This window comes from Musca domestica, unplaced genomic scaffold (genome assembly GCF_030504385.1).
Source record: "Musca domestica strain aabys unplaced genomic scaffold, Musca_domestica.polishedcontigs.V.1.1 5, whole genome shotgun sequence".
Classification (NCBI taxonomy): Eukaryota; Metazoa; Arthropoda; class Insecta; order Diptera; family Muscidae; genus Musca; species Musca domestica.
The window spans coordinates 16,006,534-16,030,645 of record NW_026712346.1 but is presented as its reverse complement, the minus strand read 5'-3'; the positions used below and the strand labels follow the sequence as shown (position 1 = coordinate 16,030,645).

The 24,112-nt window shown below is 31.8% G+C and overlaps 1 protein-coding gene across 3 annotated transcripts in view; it reads left to right on the top strand.

Moving 5' to 3' along the window:
- LOC101899448 (E3 ubiquitin-protein ligase parkin) overlaps positions 1-24,112 on the top strand; it is a 48,607-nt gene that overhangs the window by 7,793 nt on the left and 16,702 nt on the right. For 2 of the 3 annotated variants that reach the window (XM_059128083.1, XM_059128085.1), the window contains exons 4-5: positions 17,703-18,039; positions 18,100-18,207. In XM_059128083.1, the coding sequence (XP_058984066.1) occupies positions 17,703-18,039; positions 18,100-18,207 (445 nt within the window). Of the gene's footprint in view, positions 1-17,702; positions 18,040-18,099; positions 18,208-18,307; positions 18,471-24,112 lie in introns of those variants that run through there. The other variant, XM_059128084.1, reaches the window with a different exon arrangement.

The window sequence follows — 24,112 nt, the reverse complement described above, 5'->3', positions numbered from 1 at the left end:
GAAGGCATATTCAAAACCTAAAGAATCAAATCCTTCATCGTTTCGGTGAATAAATTTATTGCTGACAAATGTTAATTATATGTCAACAGTTGATGAAGATGGAATATAAGAACAAGTTACGGTTCAAGTTACAATTTCAATTTGTCCGTTTCAATTTCATTTAGATCAATTAAATTAGTGGTATATTTGGCATCAACTTTTATTTATTTATTAACCCATTTGTAATAAAAAGGCCTTATAAACCGTACATAACTATTACATAGCTTCCTTAAACCTGAGTTAAAACAATTAAAAAATAAAAGTAAATAAATTGACAATTTTATGATATATACATGAGTACATACGTAATACTACTATATAAAGCACTTATTATTATTGGCTCCCCAGCTATAAAAATTTAAATGCAAGGTGATTAATATCCATGTTTACAATAACTTCTAGATTAGATAGCAACAAATCAAGTTATAAAGCGGTTATATATAACAAATAAGGATGCAAGATGTTGAAGCAGTTTTAATCGAAAAACATTGTTAGAATGTGAAAAAACTCTTAATTCCTGGGGTATTGTGTTCCAACATCGTGCGACCCGTACCAGAAAGAAACTGGCCTACCACTTCTTATTATATTATAAAAGGATACGAGATTACGACAGGTAATTAAGTCATTAAATAAACATCCGATAAACCGTTTCACAAATTCAGATATATGTTCTCTTCCACGGACATTATATACAAACCGAAATATAGATAATTCCAGAAAAACAAGTACACTTAATCTGCCCTCGTTGATATTCTGGCGTATATTATCCGTTGCCTTTATAAGCAAGTGTGTAGTGCTATGCCCTCTCATATTGAGTTTCAGATATTAGACTCGAAGTATATTCCACAATTTGATTTTTCATTATAATCTCTACTATCTTTGATACAGATGGTAGCATAGAAATTGGGCGAAGGTCATCTGGGCAACTAACATTATTCGATTTGGGGATGGGGACAACACGAGCTTTTTTCCATGCAAATGGAAAAGTTGAGGTTACTAATATATAGTTCACGAAGTGCAAAAGTATATCCATGATGTACGGGTAAATTAACTTAATAAATCGTATGGGTATCATATCTACCCCTACTGATTTAGAGTGAATTTTGAGCAATGCTTCAAAAACTTCAGCCTCCTCAATGCACCGAAACGAAAATAACGTGTTAGAATCTACATCCTGCATAAACTCCACTTGCCCTGCAGATCTATGGTCACTGTTAATAAAGGAACACTTTATGTCATCTACATTAATATAAAAAACAGAATGATTTTGATTAACATAACCTGCGTTCCGCAACAATTTCCAAACGCCAGATGTATCTAACCTGCCAAACATTGCTGCAAAATATTTCCTCTTTGCTCTTCTAATAACGGTCCTTGTCCTGTTTCTATATCTACAGTAAACAACCCAATTCTCGTGACAACGGTCTAATTGAAATGCATTAAAAGCCAAATATCTAACGGATCTAGCAAATGTGACATCGCTAGCCCTAATCCATGTTTCTGTGCGAAGTTGTACTCTTATCCTAACAACAGGTACGCAGGTAAATAAGCTACCAATCAGAGAACTAATTTGAGAGCATTTGATATTTACATCAGGTACACTTAGCAATAAATTCATGTCAAAAGCACGCACGATCAACAAAAATCCATCCCAATCCATGTTGTTATCTTGGTACTCCAGGAATTCAAGCGGTGTATGATAACTTAAGGAAAGAGACGCGAAAAGTAGGGCATGGTCAGAGACGGGCGGACACTGAACTTGATCACTAAAGTTAACAAATGAAGCATCACTCACCAACATGAAGTCTATTAAAGAATTTAATCTTGTTCTTACATCAAAATGTGTGGGTTTAGAATTGTGAACAATTGACAAGTTATATCTTATGCAAAGTGAGCGAAAATTACTAGACTTAGTATCATCAAACAGGTTATTATTAAAATCACCAAAAATAACTATTTTTTGGTGCTCCGAAAATAAATCCATATGATGACACTGAAAATCACATAAATTACCCGTTGGTAAATAAATTACGCCAAACAAGATTTCAATATTACATAACTTAACGAAAAGCAATTCACATCCAGGAAAAGAGGTTTTTAATACAATTTTGTAGGGGAGACCATTAACAATAAATAAGCCTACACCACATCCTCTACCTGGAGCCTGGCGATCATTCCGGCAAAGTCTATATCCAGGTAAGGAAACGGCTTTATTGCAAATCTCATTCATGAGCCACGTTTCTGTTATATATTGGTTATAACTTCTTGTCGGCGAAGCCTTATACAGAGGATTTAGATATGCCGCAGCAGGAGTGCAATTGTCGTTGAGGTAATCTCTATTTGACAGGTCACCACTTTCACCTTTAATTATGTCCGACACTTTAAGTGTCCTGGTTCTGAAATACTCCTTCATTATTATTATTCAGCTTAACTAGAATCTGTTTTTTGTTGCTTATGTAGCCAATAGTTGATATCATGTGTAGAAAGCGACACATTAAAAAATGAGGTTAACGTCATTACCGGGGCAACCAAGTCTGTTAACCCAGCAGGTACGCCGCTGATTAAAAAGTCAGCCCTATTCAGCCGGCGATGTAACACATTCACTTCAGTCTGGAGATCTGATATTTTTGAATCTGTAGCAGATTTTAGGTTGCTCACTTTTTCATTGCAGCTGTTTATATCGGATTTAAGTTCAGTTCAATAAGATCTCATCTCATTTTTAGTTTCATACAGAGCTGCTTTATTGGAGTTTTGTTTAGTCTGGTTACTCATTTTTATGCCATCTAAATTTGCGTCAAGACTTCGAAACTCGCCCGATATGCTATTTCTATTGGGATTGGTGTGTAGACAGTTCTAACATGAGGAACAAGTAAAAACGCTGGATTTAACAGATTTTAAAGCAGCTAAATCTTTTTCATTGATATTAGCACAGGCAGCATGTATCCATTTATTACATTTTTTACACAGAATGCTTCCTTGGGATTTGGTTATAGCATTGCTGCAAATACCACATTTCTCCGCACTAGGCATCTTTGGTTGCTTGGGGAAAAATCAGAAGCAGCATCCAAAAACAAGGCAAACAAGAGCAACAATAAAATGCAGCAACCAAACAGAACAGCAACAATTTAGCAGCAAAATAACAATTATGCAATATTGTGTATAAAGCGGTATTTTCATTTCAGTTATTTATATGTTAAATGAAATGATATGAAATGAAAATGTAATTTTAACAACAAGTCATGCAACAAACTCCAATTTCCGAAAGAAGTGTATAATGTGTCCGATTTATTAAAAAACGAAAAGCTGCGATGAAGAAAAACCACATTTATTCAGATTAGTTCCTTTTGTTAGATATATATTAGAATACGTTTCTGTTGTATGGGATCCTCAATAATTAATATACTCGGATAAAATAGAATTCGTGCAAAAACAATTTCTGCTATTTGCCTTACGAGGTTTACATTAGGATAGTGATTTTGTTTTGCCTTCTTATACTAGGAGGCTTAACTTAATTAGATTGTCCATACTTTAAACAGACGTATTATATCGAACTCCATGTTGTTACTAAAAATATTAAAAGGTAATATACTTTCAGATTTCCTTATCTGTGTTGACTTTAATTCAGTGTGATGTGGATTTTGGTATAAGTTTAGAAGTTATTAAATCTAGAAAGATTTTATTTTTAAACAATTAAAATACATATTTTATTATTTAACAAACTAGATGAAGAATTAGATTTCTGTAGCTGGTCTTCTATTTCCTACTAAATCCGATCAAAAAAGGTGCAATGAGGACGCCATAATCTTTTTTACGAACACGATGTTTTCTAATTATGTGATATTTAGAACATAAAATTCCACAAAATTATAAAATCACTGCAATGTTATTATGTCGAGACGAAATGCTATAATTCGGTTCAGTGTTGGTTTTTTTCGGTTTTTTAGTGTTGGAATTTTGTCCTCCAGAACAATAGTGACAAATTGCGTAAATCAAAGTAACAGGGCTTTGAAAGATATTGATTCCTGTTTTTCATGACTGTCCAACGACTTTGAAAAAAATTTTATATCCAACGATAATTTTGGAAGTACGGTCGCAATAACAGGCATATTTTTAACAGAATCAAGACATCAATTTGAGACACAAAGGCGGGAATATCTTTGAAAGAAATTTTATCTTATAATTATCTTACACACACACACACATATATATATATATATATATATATATATATATATATATATATATATATATATATATATATATATATAAGCATGGTACAATGATATCAAGGTAGGGCTATGATAACATATGATTTCAATTTTTTTATTTTCTTGCCTTAATATGTCATCTTTATTTGTTTATGTATGTGTTTTCTTTTCAATAACAAAAAATTGTTCAGAAAACATTCAAATTCGGATGTTTTCAAAATGTTTATTTCATCGTATGCATCGACAAAATCTAGAGTTTTTGTGGCGAAATAATCCTTTAGAGATATATAGAACCTGGTTTTGAAAAGAAGTGTTGACCTTTTATTCAGTTTTCGCGGTTTTCAATTATTTATTCAAAATAAATGCAACAAGTTGTTTGATTTTTTATTGTTTTGATACTAATTCTGACATTACAAGCCAAACAGGTAGACCTCTATACTTGCAATTTTATCAAAGTTGGCCTACCTTCTCTTCATTGTACCATGTATATAAGAGTAAGGACTTCATAGCATGGTACAATGAATTCAAGGTAGGGCAGAACAACCATATGATTTCAATTTTTTCATTTTTCTGGCTTAATATGTCAACTTCATTTGTTTATGTGTGTGTATTTTTTCAATAATAATAAATTGTTCAGGAAATATTCAAATTTGGGTGTTTTCAAAATGCTTATTGCAACGTATACCTCGACAAAATCTACAGTTTTTGTTGCGAAATAAACCATAAGAGATATATAGAATATAATTTTGAAAAGAAATTTTGACCTTTCATTCATTTTTCGCGGTTTGAAATTATTTATTCAAAATAAATGCAACAAGTTGTTTGATTTTTTATTGTTTTGATACTAATTCTGACATTACAAGCCAAACAGGTAGACCTCTATACTTGCAATTTTTTCAAAGTTGACCTACCTTCTCTTCATTGTACCATGCTTCATAGTAATTTCCAAATAGTTTTGTCCACCTCATAATTAGGGGCAGAATGATTTTTTGTCATTTAAATTGTGCGTTGGAAGCCCCATGAAGCCCATATTTTGCATGCATCGAAATTATATGAACTTACTCAATAAATCTATAAAAACAGTTTTGTCACATTGTACTATCCTAAAAATACTACACATTATATTAGAATTTAAAATGAAAAAAAAACAACACAAGTACATACGAAAATAATAAGTCAAAATGGAAAAAATCATGTAATACAAAACATAACGACTGTATATAATGTATATAAATGAAACATTTCAAATTTCATGGATTTTATCCTTTTCTGCATGGAGACAATTCCGAATTAATCTGAATCGTTAAAACCAGACCAGCGGTTCGTGAGTTATAAGCGTAGTAACTAACACAACTTTCTTTTAGTTCCTCAGCCCGCAATAAATACTTAGGGGTGGATGAAAAGTTAACAGTATCTCGTGTAATAACTTTCAAACCGATATCTTCATTATTTTGGCATATATAAGGAATTTGGATAAATCGAAATAATGGGCGTAAAAGTAGGCGTGGCCATTTTTTTCTTTAAAAACAACTCGGGGTATGATGAAATACAAAAAATTATACAAATCGGTCCAGTCGTTCTCAGCTGAATTCATTACCAACGAACAACTATTGATTTTAATATATATAAAAGATAGATATGAGAGCTGTATCCAATACCGGACCGATTTCAATATAATTTGGAAAATTTATTTTCTAATCAAATCCCGTCACTCATTCCAAACTTCATTAAAATAGAAAATACATATCGTGTTTGGTGCATCAAATAAACGAAATGGTTCAAAAATGTATATGGGAGCTATATCCAAATCTGAACAGATTTCAATATAATTTGGCAAATTTATTTTCTAATCAAATCCCGTCACTCATTCCAAATTTCATTAAAATAGAACATACATATCGTGTTTGGTGCATCAAATAAACGAAATCGGTCGAAAATATGTATGGGAGCTTAATCCAAATCTGAACAGATTTCAATATAATTTGGAAAATATATGGTCGCTTTAAATTCCGCTACACATTCCAAATTTCATTGGAATTAGAGATACATAGCGTGTTTGGTGCATCAAATACATGAAGTCGGCCGAATATGTATATGGGAACTATATCCAAATCTGAACCGATTTCAATATAATTCGACAAGTATAAGAACTTGTACGTTCTTATACTTCTGGAACAGACAAATAGATATTTTTTGTGAGAATTCATGCGAAACTTGGATAACGAAGTTTTATGTTACGATCATGCATCAACTCGAATAAAGGTTAAAGGAAAATTCATGAAATAAAAAGAAATAATTTTCATGTGTTTGGCAAAATAGGAACACATTTGTTACACCCTAAAACACACATATAATTGAGGGTATATTATGTTTGGTACTTATAGAAATAGCTAATTTTCTTGTACCCGATAATTTGGCGGTTTCTTTGTTGTTAACATATTACTAAGATTAAAATAACCTATATTATTACTTGTACAATATAACTAAGTTTGCAATACCCTGTATTATTACTTACCACTTTGTATCATACCAGCTGTAAATATTGTATACTTCATGAAATATAATCAAAGAATTCATTCCTATAAACAACATTATTGTTTACTAAAAAAATTGGGTTTAACCAATTTTTGGCAGTTGTAACTAATTACAAATCGATCTATTAACCCAAAGTTAACAAGGACATTATTCCCGAAATAAATAATAATAATTCGAGAAAAAATTAGATAAAAGAGTTGTTTCATTTTTAATTTGATAGATGCTGCTATGGAATTTTCAACCTTCTGTTTGTAGTTAAAATCAATACACACCAAGTAACTGTAATGAGCATTAAAGGTTATTATAAGTCTTATATGTAATGATTGGTAATGATGAAAATAATTTTTTGCAGTTTGTAGCGCATTTGCTACTTTTTTATATTTTTTAACACTTTTAGGATAGAAACATCCATTTGAATTGTGGACATCTCCACATATAACACATACGAATTTATTTTACAATACGTTTTAGTTTGTGCAGTTGGCCTTTCTCATGTACTCCGCAATTACATAAAACGTAATATTATAAACCGAATGTATTTCACTACTTTTTCTGTATGTAAGTAAGTTGTTAGTGTAAGAGACTAAAACAAAATTACTGCCCCAAATTTAAACATCTTAAAACAAAAAGCAAGAATTGCTTCTGTATGGACTCGATTTTATCGTAATAGAGAGTATATTGAGGGTCCCACACAGAGGAACCATATTCTAATATTGGTTTAACAAGACACGAATATAGTTGTTTATGGATCAGAATGTTCTTTATCCAAGCGTTTAATAAAATCGAAGACACCGGATGCTTTATTCACCATAGAAATAATATGTTTATTAAAATTTAAATCAGTGAACAATGATTTGATATAGGGTTAGGTCTAAAAACACATATGCTTACATTTTTTAAAATTCAACTCCATGCCATTGAGATGACACCATTCGAAAAGGTTATTTATTTCTCTTTGCAGTAAGTCAACATTCATTTGAGATTTATGAGTCATGAATAATTTTACATCACCAGCGTACATTAAACATCATTAACAAACAATAAAAATAGAACTGGTCCAGAATGACTTCCTTGTGGAACACCAGATGGAACATCGATAGATTTAGAATAAGAACCGTCAAACAAAACTATCTGTGACCCATCGCGCAAATAGCATGAAATCTATAAAACCAAGTTTCTATTAAATTCTAAACGTTCAAGTTTGAATAAAAGTAATTTATAACTTTATTAAAAGCTTTTCTGAAGTCGGTATTAACCAGCGTACGAAAATAAACTATTGCAAACGTTTGCAATCGTTTTGTTCTGTATTTTCCCGAAGTACGAAACGAAACCAAACCGATACTCAGCTAACGGCACTTGTTTTTTGTTTTGTACTGTTTGTGTATGTGAGTAGAAACAAAAACAAAACTGAAATGTACTCTGCTGGATGACGCAACGTTGAAAACAGAACAGTACAATACACATTGCAAATGTTTGCAAACGTTTGCTTGTATATTAACTCATTACAAATATTATAGAAAGTATTATAAATAGTATTATTTTTATTCATATTTGAAAAAGTTTTAATAAAATAATATTATCAAAATGGTTAAAAAAATAATTTGCCTTCATATTCAAACCCTCCATTTACTCTTGTTAATAAAATATGCTCCAAGTTTGTTGGTGTTAGACGAAAACAATCTCTACACGCTTACTTGTGCACATGGAATGAATGCAATTGTTGTTAGGGTATTGTTTTCTGTTGTCCAGTAGTCTATAATATTTCCATTTATTGCTAATCTGGGCTGTCTTTCATAAATTAGGAGGTCACGTTCAATATTTTTATGAGTGGCTCACTGCAGGAAGGTCTACCACAAGTTTTAAAGTAAGCTTCAAGTGCATCTTCAGTACTACTTGGTTCGGCACAAGAGGTTGAATTAGAAAATTCTGATTTAGAAAAATATGTAGTTGTACAATAATTTCCTGGAAAATATATAAAATCTTAAATGGCCGGTCTTCTGTCATACGAAGTCTGCCATTTTTAGTAAACAACTCCACTATAGCATTTTCCACACTATTATCAGTTATGCATGAAATTTTTATACATTTTTATTAACTGACTGTTCATTTTCCATTTGTATGTAGTTTTGATAAATATTAGGGAGTGCAGTTTTTAAGTGTCTTCCTAAATTACCTTCATGTCCGCATAATATTTTATGGCAGTCTCCGTTTCTGCGCATAATTTGTTTATTTTGATTGTCGAAATCAAAGATTTCTAGTGTCTTACAAATATTCAACTGCTAATTGTCATCGTAGATAAATATAGGTAGATTCATTGGTGTAAACAAATGTGAACAATTTAATGTGAACATTGAAAATTCAAAAATGCTATAGTTATACTTTAAAAATAAGTAGATTTTTAAACAATGTTTTGTACAATGTGATTGGTGTCGTTTTTATTATAGTTAAAAAAGTTTAACAAACATACAAATTTTTAATTTAAATTTACATTTTTGACAGTTCATTGTATAACTAGCCTGTTGAATACACTCAGTGTTGCCAGCGTTGTGCAAAAATAAACTTATAATTATGTCTACCATACAACGGAAAAATATAAAAAAATATTATTTAGAATGGCAACTCTAAATACACCAGTCATAATTTCACTCAGCAAACGTTTGGAAACGTTTCCTGGCGATTTGTTCGCAAACAGAACAGATTGGCAACTCACGGCCATAGTACATTAAAGCAAACGTAATGTTTGTGTATTTCTGGCATTGAAAGGTTTGTGGTTTTGTTTTGTATGAAGTACAAAACGATTGAAAAAATTTTAAAAGTTTGTGACTTCGTGTGAGCGGTACGTTAATCGTTTCGTTTGTTTTCGTTCGCTGGTATTAATTGTATCGGTTTGTTTGTTGTGAACAAACTCTTTGAGTTGAATAAGATAAGTAATGGTTGAGAGTCCACTGCGGAAACCATGTTGAAATGGACTTAGGATAGATTTGATTTTATGGGAAATTACATCAGTAATTAATTAAAAAAAAACTTTGGAATTGCACTCAACTTTGCAATTCCTTTATAATGGGAAACACCTACTAAGCTGCCAGATTTATGTAATGGCACGATTTTTTCAATCAGAAGGGAAGTGACTAAATTTAAGTTAATAATTAATTGTACAAGTGTGTAAAAGGGACTGACAAGGTATTTTAACAGAATTTTAATATTATACTGGGAATGCCATCTGGACCCGGACTTTTTACCGCTTTGAAACGACGTAGACCTTTTGAAACTTCTTGGAACTGAAAATATGGTATAGTTACTTTAGGAATTTCTGGTAATTGTATGGATAGGAAAAATTTTGAGGAAAGTTGTCACAAGAATAAACAGACGCGAAAACATAGAAAATCATTCAACGATTTCAGTATCGAAAACATATTTATTATTATAAGCTTTTAACTCACAAGGTTTAGAAGATGTTTTTCTTTTTAAATTTACAAAATCGTAAAAGGACTTTGGATTACATTTAAAATTATTTTTGACTGTATTTATATAAGCTTCTTTAGTATACCTTGATCTAGCAATTGAATAAATAACATAGTCAATGTTTTTTGAAGTTATTTCTTCGGCTTTAGGAATAAATTCTTCGAAAAATTAGTTAAAAATGTTATACATTTATTTACTACGGATTCAAGTTCATTAACGTTATTACAACATCATAAAGAAGTCCAATCCATAGAAGAAATTAGTGAATTTAGTCTATGAAAATTATTTATTTTATAATCAAAAACTTTTTTGCTGGATGCGTTGAGCTTTTCGGAGTTATTATACTATTCAGCAACATTAATATGCATACTGTTGGATGATAATAATCTTCGGGAACTGAAAATATGGTAAAGTTACTTCAGGAAATTCTGGTAATTTGTACGGATAGCAAAAACTGTGCGGAAAGTTGTCATAAGAATAGACAGACGCAAAAACCTTAGAAAAATATTCAGCAACACTCAGTATCGGAAACATATTTATTATTATAAACTTTTAATACACAAGGTTTAGAAGATGTTTTTCTTTTTACATTAAAATTTATTTTTGACTGTATTTAGATAATTGTTGTATGCTATACGAGCTTCTATGTTATACATAGATCTAGCAATTGAATAAATAAAATAGTTAATATCGGACCCAGATTTCTTATACTTTCGACAAAATTTTGTTCTTAGAGTTTTTAAAAGTTTACAAATTATGCGTAATCCAAGGAAGCTTTTTTGAACTTATTTCTTTGGTTTTAAGAATAAATTCTTTGAAAAATTTGTTAAAAATGTTATACAATTTTTTTACTACGGATTCAATTCATTAACGTTATTACAACAACATAAAGAAGTCCAATCTATAGAAGAAATTAGTGAATTTAGTCTATGAAAATTATTTATTTTATAATCAAAAACTTTTTTGCTGGATGCGTTGAGCTTTTCGGAGTTATTATACTATTCAGCAACATTAATATGCATACTGTTGGATGATAATAATCTTCGGGAACTGAAAATATGGTAAAGTTACTTCAGGAAATTCTGGTAATTTGTACGGATAGCAAAAACTGTGCGGAAAGTTGTCATAAGAATAGACAGACGCAAAAACCTTAGAAAAATATTCAGCAACACTCAGTATCGGAAACATATTTATTATTATAAACTTTTAATACACAAGGTTTAGAAGATGTTTTTCTTTTTACATTAAAATTTATTTTTGACTGTATTTAGATAATTGTTGTATGCTATACGAGCTTCTATGTTATACATAGATCTAGCAATTGAATAAATAAAATAGTTAATATCGGACCCAGATTTCTTATACTTTCGACAAAATTTTGTTCTTAGAGTTTTTAAAAGTTTACAAATTATGCGTAATCCAAGGAAGCTTTTTTGAACTTATTTCTTTGGTTTTAAGAATAAATTCTTTGAAAAATTTGTTAAAAATGTTATACAATTTTTTTACTACGGATTCAATTCATTAACGTTATTACAACAACATAAAGAAGTCCAATCTATAGAAGAAATTAGTGAATTTAGTCTATGAAAATTATTTATTTTATAATCAAAAAATTTTTTGCTGGATTCGTTGAGCTTTTCGGAGTTATTATACTATTCGGCAGCATTGGATGATAATAATCTTCGGGAACTGAAAATATGGTAAAGTCTTCAGGAATTTCTGGTCATTTGTATGGATAGGAAATCGGAAACATATTTATTATTATAAATATTTAATACACAAGTTTTAGACGATGTTTTTCTTATTAAATTTACAAAATCGTAGAAGGACTTTGGATTACATTTAACATTATTTTTGACTGTATTTAGATAATTGTTGTATGATATACGAGCTTCTATAGTATATCTTGATCTAGCAATTGAATAAATAACATGGTCAATGTATTTTCGACAAAATTTTATTCTTAGAGTTTTTAATAGTTAACACATAAGTCGTAATCCAAGGAAGCTTTGTTGAACTTATTTCTTCAGTTTTAGGAATAAATTCTTCGAAAAATTTGTTTAAAATGTTATAATTTTTTTTTTACAAGTTCATTCATTTAAGTTCATTAACGATATTACATCAACATAAAGAAGTCCAATCTATATAAGAAATTAGTGGATTTAGTCTAAGAAATTTATTTATTTATTTTTTTGCTGGATGCGTTGAGCTTTTCGGAGTTATTATACCGCTCAGCAGCATTAATATACATACTGTTGGAAGATAGTAATCTTCGGGAAATTAAAATATGGTAAAGTTACTTCAGGAATTTCTGGTAATTTGTTGGCATAAGAATAGATAGACGCGAAAAACTTAGCAAAACTTTCAGCGATTTCAGTATATTCATTATTTTAAATATTTAATACACAAGGTTTAGACGATGTTTTTCTTTTTAAATTTACAGAATCGTAAAAGGACTTTGGATTACATTTAAAATTATTTTTGACTGTATTTAGATAATCTTTGTATGATCTACGAGTTTCTATAGTATACCTTGATCTAGCAATTGAACAATTAACATAGTCAATGTCGAACCCATTTTTTTATACTTTCGACAAAATCCAAGGAAGTTTTTTTGAACTTATTTCTTCGGTTTTAGGAAAATATTCGTCGAAAAATTTGTTTAAAATGTTATAACATTTTTTACTACGGATTCAAGTTCATTAACGGGTTTACAACAACATAAAGAAATCCAATCTATAGAAGAAATTAGTGAATTTAGTCTATGAAAATTATTTTTTTTATAATCAAAAACTTTTTTGCTGGATGCGTTGTGCTTTTCGGAGTTATTATACTTTTCAGCGACATTAATATACATACTGTTGGATGATAATAATCTTCGGGTGTTGAGATAGCACGGATTCTTAAAATGCTAAATTAAGAATTTTTCCATAACTATTTTCTACGCTGTTTATTTGGTGAAAGTCTAAATCGCAAAAGCGATTCACAACATTAAATGAAAAATGGTTAGAATTCCCAGAGGGGGTTAAAGTAGTCATCGATTCTGAATCTGGCAATGAGAGCCACGAAATAGATGGCAAATTGAAATCACCAAAGACCAAAATATAAACAAAAAGATCTATTTTCTGGTTATTGTATGGATAGGAAAATTTTTGAGGAAAGTTGTCATAAGAAAAAACAGACGCGAAAAACTTAGAAAAACATTCAACGATTTCAGTATCGAAAACATATTTATTATTATAAGCTTTTAACTCACAAGGTTTAGAAGATGTTTTTCTTTTTAAATTTACAAAATCGTAAAAGGACTTTGGATTACATTTAAAATTATTTTTGACTTTATTTAGATAAGCTTCTTTAGTATACATTGATCTGGCAATTGAATAAATAACATAGTCAATGTTTTTGAAGTTATTTCTTCGGTTTTAGGAATAAATTCTTCGAAAATTTGTTTAAAATGTTATAAATTTATTTACTACGTATTCAAGTTCATTAACGTTATTACAACATCATAAAGAAGAAATTAGTAAATTTAGTCTATGAAAATTATTTATTTTATAATCATAAACTTTTTTGCTGGATGCGTTGAGCTTTTCGGAGTTATTATACTATTCAGCAACATTAATATGCATACTGTTGGATGATAATAATCTTCGGGAACTGGTAATTTGTACGGATAGAAAAAAACTGTGCGGAAAGTTGTCATAAGAATAGACAGACGCGAAAAACTTAGAAAAATATTCAGCAACACTCAGTATCGGAAACATATTTATTATTATAAACTTTTAATACACAAGGTTTAGAAGATGTTTTTCTTTTTAAATTTGCAAAATCGTAAAAGGACTTTAGATTACATTAAAATTTATTTTTGACTGTATTTAGATAATTGTTGTATGATATACGAGCTTCTATGTTATACATAGATCTAGCAATTGAATAAATAACAAAGTTAATATCGGACCCAGATTTCTTATACTTTCGACAAAATTTTGTTCTTAGAGTTTTTAAAAGTATACAAATTATGCGTAATCCAAGGAAGCTTTTTTGAACTTATTTCTTCGGCTTTAGGAATAAATTCTTCGAAAAATTTGTTTAAAATGTTGTACATTTATTTACTACGGCTTCAAGTTCATTAACGTTATTACAACAACATAAAGAAGTCCAATCTATACAGTTACTTCAGGAATTTCTGGTAATTTGTATGGATAAGAAATCGGAAACATATTTATTATTATAAACATTTAATACACAAGTTTTAGACGATGTTTTTCTTTTTAAATTTACAAAATCGTAAAAGGTCTTTGGATTACATTTAAAATAATTTTTGACTGTATTTAAATAATTGTTGTATGATATACGAGCTTCTATAGTATAGCTTGATCTAGCAATTGAATAAATAACATAGTCAATGTATTTTCTACAAAATTTTATTCTTAGAGTTTTAAATAGTTAACACATAAGGCGTAATCCAAGGAAGCTTTGTTGAACTTATTTCTTCAGTATTAGGATTAAATTCTTTGAAAAAATTTGTTTAAAATGTTATAATTTTTTTATACCCTCCACCTTGGAAAGGAGGGATATTAACTTTGTCATTCCGTTTGTAACATCCTTAAATATTCGTCTTAGAACCCATAAAGTATATCTATTCGTAATCAGCATAAAATTCTAAGTCGATTTAACGATGTCCGTCTGTCTGTCTGTCTGTTGAAATTACGATACAGCCCACATTATTTGACGTAGAGCGCCAAAATTTAGCTGAGCTATTTGCATTGTGTCTAGGATGGTTGGTATTGAAAATGAGATATATCGGTCCACGTTCTGGTATAGTCCCCATACAACGGTACCTCCCGATATTCGGTATTTTGATGATTTATGCCACATTTTTTCACGAATTGGTCTGGAAATTGGTATTTGTAGGTCATAACGGGTCCCTGAGCGTGTAGCAAAACATTGCATGTATAGGTCCACGTTGTGGTATAGCCCCCATATAAAGGTACCTCCCGATATTCGGTATTTTAGTTTTTTTGCCACATTTTTTCACTGATTTGTCTAAAAATTGGTATGTATAGGTCATAATGGGTTCGAGCTCCTTTGGCGAAACATTGCATGTGTAGGTCCACGTTCTGGTGTAGCCCCCATATAACGGTACCTCCCGATATTCGGCATTTTAATGGTTTTTGCCACATTTCTTCTAATGTTTCTTTTACCCTAAGGTGGAGGCTATTAAAAGTTTGGCCCGGCCGAACTTAATGTTTTTTTACTTGTTACAAGTTCATTCATTTTTTTGCTGAATGAGTTGAGCTTTTCGGAGTTATTATACCGCTCAGCAGCATTAATATACATACTGTTGGATGATAGTAATCTTCGGGAAATTAAAATATGGTAAAGTTACTTCAGGAATTTCTGGTAATTGGTTGGCATAAGAATAGATAGAAGCGAAAAACTTAGCAAAACTTTCAGCGATTTCAGTATATTTATTATTTTAAACATTTAATACACAAGGTTTAGACGATGTTTTTCTTTTTAAATTTACAAAATCGTAAAAGGACTTTGAATTTCATTTAAAATAATTTTTGACTGTATTTAGATAATCTTGGTATGATCTACGAGTTTCTATAGAATACCTTGACATAGCAATTGAACAATTAACATAGTCAATGTCGAACCCATTTTTTTATACTTTCGACAAAATCCAAGGAAGTTTTTTTGAACTTATTTCTTCGGTTTTAGGAAAATATTCGTCGAAAAATTTGTTTAAAATGTTATAACATTTTTTTAACTACGGATTCAAGTTCATTAACGTTTTTACAACAACATAAAGAAATCCAATCTATAGAAGAAATTAGTGAATTTAGTCTATGAAAATTATTTTTTTTACAATCAAAAACTTTTTTGCTAGATGCGTTGTGCTTTTCGGAGTTATTATACTTTTCAGCGACATTAATATACATACTGTTAGATGATAATAATCTTCGGGTGTTGAGATAGCACGTATTCTTAAAATTTCAAAATACCATGTGATATTAACAAATGCTAAATCAAGAATTTTTCCATAACTATTTTCTACGCTGTTTATTTGGTGAAAGTCTAAATCGCAAAAGCGATTCACAACATTAAGTGAAAAATGGTTAGAATTCCCAGAGGGGGTTAAAGTAGTCATCGATTCTGAATCTGGCAATGAGAGCCACTAAATAGATGGCAAATTGAAATCACCAAAGACCAAAATATAAACAAAAAGATCTATTTTCTGAACTATTGATGATATTGCTTTGCCTTTCAGTAACCTCCGTTGTAGCAACCGTTTTTGGCGGGACTCCTTCAGTCACAGCTTTAGTTCAATAGTACAGCGTTCTAAGTTCCATAAGTACAATCTGAAGCGTCTTGCACGCCACAAAAGTCAACATTAGTTGAACACTTCTGAGGAGTCCTTTTACGCTTTGGACTAAATGCGACTGGTGAAGAAACCTATTCATTTAAATTAAGAAAATTTTTCGAAAATTACAGCAACTTTTACCTCAATTCCAGCACACTGTGAGCATGCGACCGGTTGAGGCAAAGCCAACACTAAATTGTTCCAACAGAATCAGTGGGACTCTTAAAATTTTCGTATGAACAAAACATAAATAAAAACAGAAAATATAATTTAATATTTAATGTGGATATAATTTGATGTTAAATGTGGAGAAACATATTATGTATTGAGATGGCACAATTTACTGTAGCGGGAATAAAAACGAGCAACTTTTACTAAGAACGGAAATAGATTAAAAAATAAGAACATGGCAACTCTCTTTTGTAACAAGACAGAAAGTAGGAAAAAAGAATTACAAATACTTACGGTAACAACAATTAGAAAAATTAGAAAGGTTATAAAAAGAAGAAGGCAATTTTGACTTGATCAATTGAAACAAGAATAATTCCAATTAAACTAATATGCATAAAACACACTACAACAAATCACTAACAAGTATGCACGAAAGCAATGTACTTATCTATGATTTTATACTAATGTTGTCATACAAATTAGTTTAAAGACTTGAAAAATAAACTTTTAATAGTTTTCAATCAAGATCACCAAAAAAATCAGCTTTCACACGACAGGGTTGCTAGATTTGTGACGATTTAGATCACATTCGCTAACCGAATTCTTTAAATTTCGGTACTTATAGCTTCTAATGGGATCTACCTCCTTTGCTAGATTATCATGGTGTGCATCTTAGTCTGTACGTAGAACTTAGGTATAGGTAAATAATGAGAGGCGTCGGGAACGTACTAAAAATAAATGTTCTTAATTGAAATTTGTTAAATAACTATTTATTGAATTATTCTTTTTGACACTTTCGGAATATTAAAATATATTTGGAAAATAAAATTATGATAAAACAACTCATATAACTCTTGTACATTCAATTAGTAAACAACAAAATCTAATAAATACTATTTACTTTATTCACATTATAGCGAAACTGTTTTAGTATTTCCTTGTGCATCGAAGCATGTTACATGCATCGAATGTTTTCTACACTATAGTCGTTCACGTTTAATGGAAAGGCAATTCATGCCTCATCCTGAAATTGGATATACATTGCCTTGTCCCGCTGGCTGCGAAAATTCTTTTATAGAAGAAATACACCATTTCAAGTTGCTGACTCGAGAGGAATACGATCGATATCAGAGATTTGCGACAGAAGAATATGTTCTGCAAGCCGGTGGTGTACTATGCCCCCAACCGGGTTGTGGCATGGGACTTTTAGTGGAAGCTGATTGTAGAAAAGTAACATGCCAAAATGGTTGCGGGGTGTGTAGATAATAAATTCATTAAAGTACTATATAATATTTATACTTTACAATTTTTCAGTACGTATTTTGTCGAAATTGTTTGCAAGGATATCATTTGGGCGAATGTTTACCGGAAAATGAATCAAGTAACCCCACTGGAAATTGTGAATATACTGTTGACCCAAATGTAAGTATATTATGAATAATATTTTGAGTATTCTTATGTATGCAACACATTGGAATGTTTTGACAGCTTTTATTTTGATAAATTCTTATTTTTCCTATAGCCTCCATATAATTGTACATCCCCATATTCGGCAATTTAATGATTTTACCCTCAGTTTTTAGCGGGATAGCTAAACATGAGGTATTTAGAGCTCATAATGGATTTTGTGTTAGATTAATTTGCAAATACAATTCTTGGTCCGTGTTTCAAGACAAGTCCTCTTAGGTATCATTCGCATTGTGAATCATATAAGCAAACAATAATAAACACAAAAATCAAAATAAATGTGCCATTATAGCTATACACTAGAGCCCTTGCGTCGTTAATGGGGACCGAAGAATCGCGACGCAAATCACCCTTTTCTATACATATACAAAATGCACTGACATTTTATTCAAAACAAAGCAGAAAAATTCGTATTTTTGATAAAAAAGGAGGGTATATTAACTTTGTCATTCCGTTTGTAACATCCTTAAATATTCGTCTTAGACCCCATCAAGTATATATATTCATAATCAGCATAAAATTCTAAGTCGATTTAACGATGTCCGTCTGTCTGTCTGTCTGTTGAAATCACGATACAGCCCACATTATTTTTACGTAGAGCGCCAAAATTTAGCAGAGCAATTTGTATTGTGTCTAGGATGGTTGGTATTGAAAATGAGATATATCGGTCCACGTTCTGGTATAGTCCCCATATAACGGTACCTCCCGATATTCGGTATTTTGATGGTTTATGCCACATTTTTTCACTGATTTGTTTGAAAATTGGTATTTGTAGGTCATAACGGGTCCCTGTACGTGTGGCAAAACATGGCATGTATAGGTCCACGTTTTGGTATAGCCCCCATATAAAGGTACCTCCCGATATACGGTAATTTGATTATTTTTGCCACATTTATACACGGATTTGTTTGAAAATTGGCATTTCTAGGTCATAATGGGTAAAATTGGTATTTTCAGTCAATTTTTATATGGGGGCTATACCACAACGTTTAGGTCCACGTTGTGGTATAGCCCCCATATAAAGGTACCTCCCGATATTCGGCATTTTAGTTTTTTTGCCACATTTGTTCACGTATTTGTCTAAAAATTGGTATTTGTTGGTCATAATGGTTTCCAGCTCCGGTGGCGAAATATTGCATGTATGGGTCCATGATTTGGTATAGCCCCCATATAACGGTACCTCCCGATATTCGGTAATTTGATGATTTTTGCAACATTTTTTCACGGATTTGTCTGAAAATTGGTATTTGTTGGTCATAATGGTTTCCAGCTCCAGTGGTGAAACATTGCATGTATGGGTCCATGATTTGGTATAGCCCCCATATAACGCTACCTCCCGATATTCGGTATTTTGATGGTTTTTGCCACAAACATAACAACAATTAAATTCATTTACATATGTATGTACATATATCACCATAAAAAAAGGGAATTCCCCTTATTTCACAAAATTTGAAAATTTGTTAACGTACAGGTGATGATCAGTGCAAATGCAAAAAATAGTAATCCACAATGTAGCTCGGACGGACGCAACTTAAAGTTGCAACTACACAAATCGAATTTTCTCGTTTTTGAAAAGGGACGCAACTCGAAACGACGCAAGTCGGGGGTCTAGTGTATATAAAAGATCTATCAACACTTTATCCAATCGATAGCCCTTATTCTATGTTATTAAAAATAAAAAAGCTAACAGCTATGCCATGAGTCTGATCATTCACTCAATAGAAGCAACTTCCAAAGATCAATTACTGAAGATGTGCACGAATATATTTTCTTTCGAATGGATAGCAGAAAATTAGATTTCTACCAATACATCCAAGCTCAAAAGCATTTGGAATGATATCAATGCTGGTTTGGCAACAAAAGGTGAAAAAGAACTATTTGAAGATATTACACTTGTTGACAAAATCTTTTGAAATGTTCAAATCTAGTTGGATGATGCTAGCAAGAGATGAAGACAAGTCCCTAGAGGAATTTCTTATGCAGTTCTGTTTTTTTTTTTTTTTTTTTTTTTTTTTTGAAAAAAAAAATTCAAGAAACTTGTCACTATAGCAAGAAAATTGGCTATTGGATTGAAGATTGCAGATGGAAACTCTGTGTCGAATGAAGTTAATTTGAGCATATATACCACCGATTGGTGGTATGTGAACATCGGGTGCCAAATGGAACGTTGTACAAAGTTGATTTTTCATCTGTGACTGCAAATCAAAGCGTAACCTTTTCGGTAGACAATTTTAAGCTGCAATTGTATCATGAAAAGTGGGGACATCCAGATAAGCGGCATGTTAAGAAGAAATTGGAAAATGAGATAGATATTCGAGTCAAGGACTATAATGAAATCTGTGAGCCTTGTGTTTTTGTTAGGTCCTCAAGATTACCATTTGGAAGACGCAAGGCTGCAAAAGTCCCAGGAGAATTGATATCAGCAGATGTGGGTGGGCCATTTTCCTCATCATTTAGAGGATATAAATATATAGTTGTTTATAACGATGATTACTCAAAATTCTGTTATAGCTATGTTGTAAAGAACAAATCTGATGTGAAGGTTACATTGGTAGAGATGCTTGCACATTCCAGCAGCCAAGACACACGGTTTTAACATTGCTCAGTCAATCAATATCAACGATTTCCTCAACATAACGGTGGTGCTGAAGGGGAAAACAGAACCATTGTAGAGATGGCAAGAACATTTATGATCTCCAATAAAAATGTTGAGTTTCCAAAGTCCAAAGTTTCCAAAAATATCATAGAAATATCAAGAGATATGCTATTTTCAGAAGAAATCAGTGGTTGTCTTAATGTTGACATTGAAAAAGACGCAATAGTAGAGAAACAAAATGACGATTATTCTTATAGCCTTCAAGATACACGGGAAAGTAAAATATCAGTATGCATTCTTCTGCATGAAAATAAATCAGACGATGCTCAAGATTTTTCCCCCAGAAATAATTTGAGAAGAAGCGGTGCAAGATGCCGAACCGCAGGTAGAGAGCACTGAAACTGACGAGCAAGACGGTTAAGAAATCGAACAGTTATAATATCAAATTTTATCAGCGATGAGTTTGTAATGATATCACATGATTTCGTTAACCAAACAGAGCCTACAGTAACCTATTCAAAAGCTGTTGAAAGTGCTGAGAGAATCAAATGGATGCAAGCAATGAAATCAGCGACGAATTCATTAATTGTTAACATGTGTTCTGTCGAAACTACCAAAAGAAGCAAAGGCACTCCCTTCGAAATGGGTACATCAAATAAAAACTTGATTTCAAGTCAAGCCCTGCAGACAGTTGTTTGTTTATAAGAGAGAAATATGCTCTCTATATTGATGATGGATTGGTAGCTGCATCAGGCAAAAAACGACTTAAGCATTTCCTAAGTAGTTTAAAATCAGAGTTCAAAATAATTCCTACAGATGTTTTATATTTTCTCAGAAAGGAAATTAAAAATTGCGATGATGAAATTAAAATTGCTGGATCCATAGATATTGGAATAACGTATAAGAAAGGACTCAAAATATTGGAATGTTATCTCGATGCTGACTACAGTGGATGTGTCAGTACTGGACGTTCTACAACAGGTGTTGTTGTAACCTATGCAGTTGGAGCTATGTCTTGGATGAGTCAAAAGTAATTTACTGTGTCAACTAAAACAACTGAAGCATCATCTGAAAATCAACTTGCAGATCTAATGACTAAACCCCTACCGAAGCTTTGATTGCAATACTAATGTAATCGTTGAAATATTAATTAATTAAAGAAGGGAATGTGTTGAAATATGCGTTTAACAAATTAATTTCTATGCATATGTTTATTATACCCTCCACCATTCTATGGAAATTATATTAGCTTTGTCATTCCGTTTGTAACTCCTCGAAATATTCATGATAGACCTTACAAAGTGTATACATTCCGGATCAGCGTAATTTTTTTTCGAACAAATTGAGATAGAAGGCTAAAATTGTTCAAAAATGTGTATTTTGCCAGTAGGCTGGTTAAGTTCATAAATGGGCCATGTCGTTCAACGTTTTTGTATATCCTCCATTTATTGGTACCTCCCGATATTCGGTATTGTTATGATTTTAGCGACATTATTAACCCGAATTGTTTCAAATTACGTATTCGAAGTTTGAAATGAGTATTACATCCTATGCAAAAAAAAAATCATTTAAATATCCATCTTAATGGGTATTTCAGCCCATGAGAAAAAAAATTACTTATGCAGGTCTACGTGTTCATATAGCCCCCGTATATAGGTCATCATTTAAATAGTATTTTTCGGAATTGTTTGATATTCCTCAAGTTCATTCCAAATGGTGGAGATCATTAAAAGTTCGGCCCGGCTAAACTGAATGTTCAAAACGCTCTGAAAACAATTTAAATTAAAAAATCATGCTGTTTCAATAACAAATCACAATTGAATGTCCTTTTTATTATACCCTCCACCTTGAAAGGAATATAAACTTTGTCATTCCGTTTGTAACATCCCTAAATATTCGTCGGAGACCCCATAAAGTATACTCATGTAGTATATTTATGATCAGCATAAAATTCTAAGTCGATGGCCGTCTGCCTATCTGTTAAAGAAGATCTCATAGAAGACAAGAAGGTTTTCTTCGCATAGAAGACAAGAAGGTCCTCTTCGCATAGAAGACAAAAAGGTCTTCGTCAAAGAGCTGGTGGTATTATTCTTATAAAAGACCAGAAAAGCCATTTTCATAGATGACCAGGGAAAGTCTTCCCATAGAAGACCAGAAAAGGTCTTTCCACAGAAGACCCGAAGATCGTCTCATGGAAGACTCGTTAGAAAACTTGTAGGTCTTCTCCAGCAGTCTTTGCCCATGGAGGTTCTGTAGCTCTTCTCTTATAAAACCTAGAGCTCTTCTCTAGAAGACCTGGAGGTTTTCCTTAGGAGACCTTGGCTATTTTCCCTAGAAGACCTGGAGGTCTACTCTTGGGTGTATTGAAGTCTTTTCCTAGAAGACTGGAGGTCTTCTTCTAGAAGACTTGAGGTCTTCTCCTAGAAGGAGGTCTTCTTCTAGAAGACTTGAGGTCTTCTTCTAGAAGACTGGAGGTCTTCTCCTAGAAGACTGGAGGTCTTCTCTTAGAAGTCTTGAGGTCCTATAGAAGACCAGAGGGTCCTCTTATAGAGATTTGGAGGTCTTTTCATAGTAGACTATAGAAGGTCTTCTCGTAGAAGACCTGGTTGCCTTCTCTCTCGACCTAGAGGTGTTCACATAGAAGAAGGTATTTTTTATGGAAGATGACCTGTTGGTCTTTTAGATGTCCTGTTGGTCTTATTATAGATAAACTGGATGTTTTCTCATAGCAGACCTGGATGTCTTCCCTTAAAAGACCTGCATAGAAGACCTGGAGATCTTCTCATAGAAGTCACGATACAGTTCACATTATTTGACGTAGAGCTTCAAAATTTGGCACAACAATTTGTATTGCGTCTAGGATGTTTAGTATTGAAAATGAAATCTATCGGCTCACGTTTTGGTATAGTCGCCATATAACGGTACCTCCCGATTTTCGAATTTGTCTAAAAATTGGTCATAATGTGTTCAAGCTTCGGTGGCCAAATATTGTATGTCCACGTTTTTGTAGAGCCCCATATAACGGTACATCCCAATAATCGGTATTTTGATCATTTATGCCAAATTTTCCACGGATTTGCCCAAAAATTACTATTAGTAGGTCATTATGGGTTCTTGCTACGGTGGCGAAACATTATATGGTCCACGTTTTCATATAGCTCCCATATAACGGCACCTCCCGATATTCAGTATATCGAGGATTTTTGCAACATTTTTCCACGGATGTCTAAAAATTGGTATTTGTAGTTCATAATGGGTTCT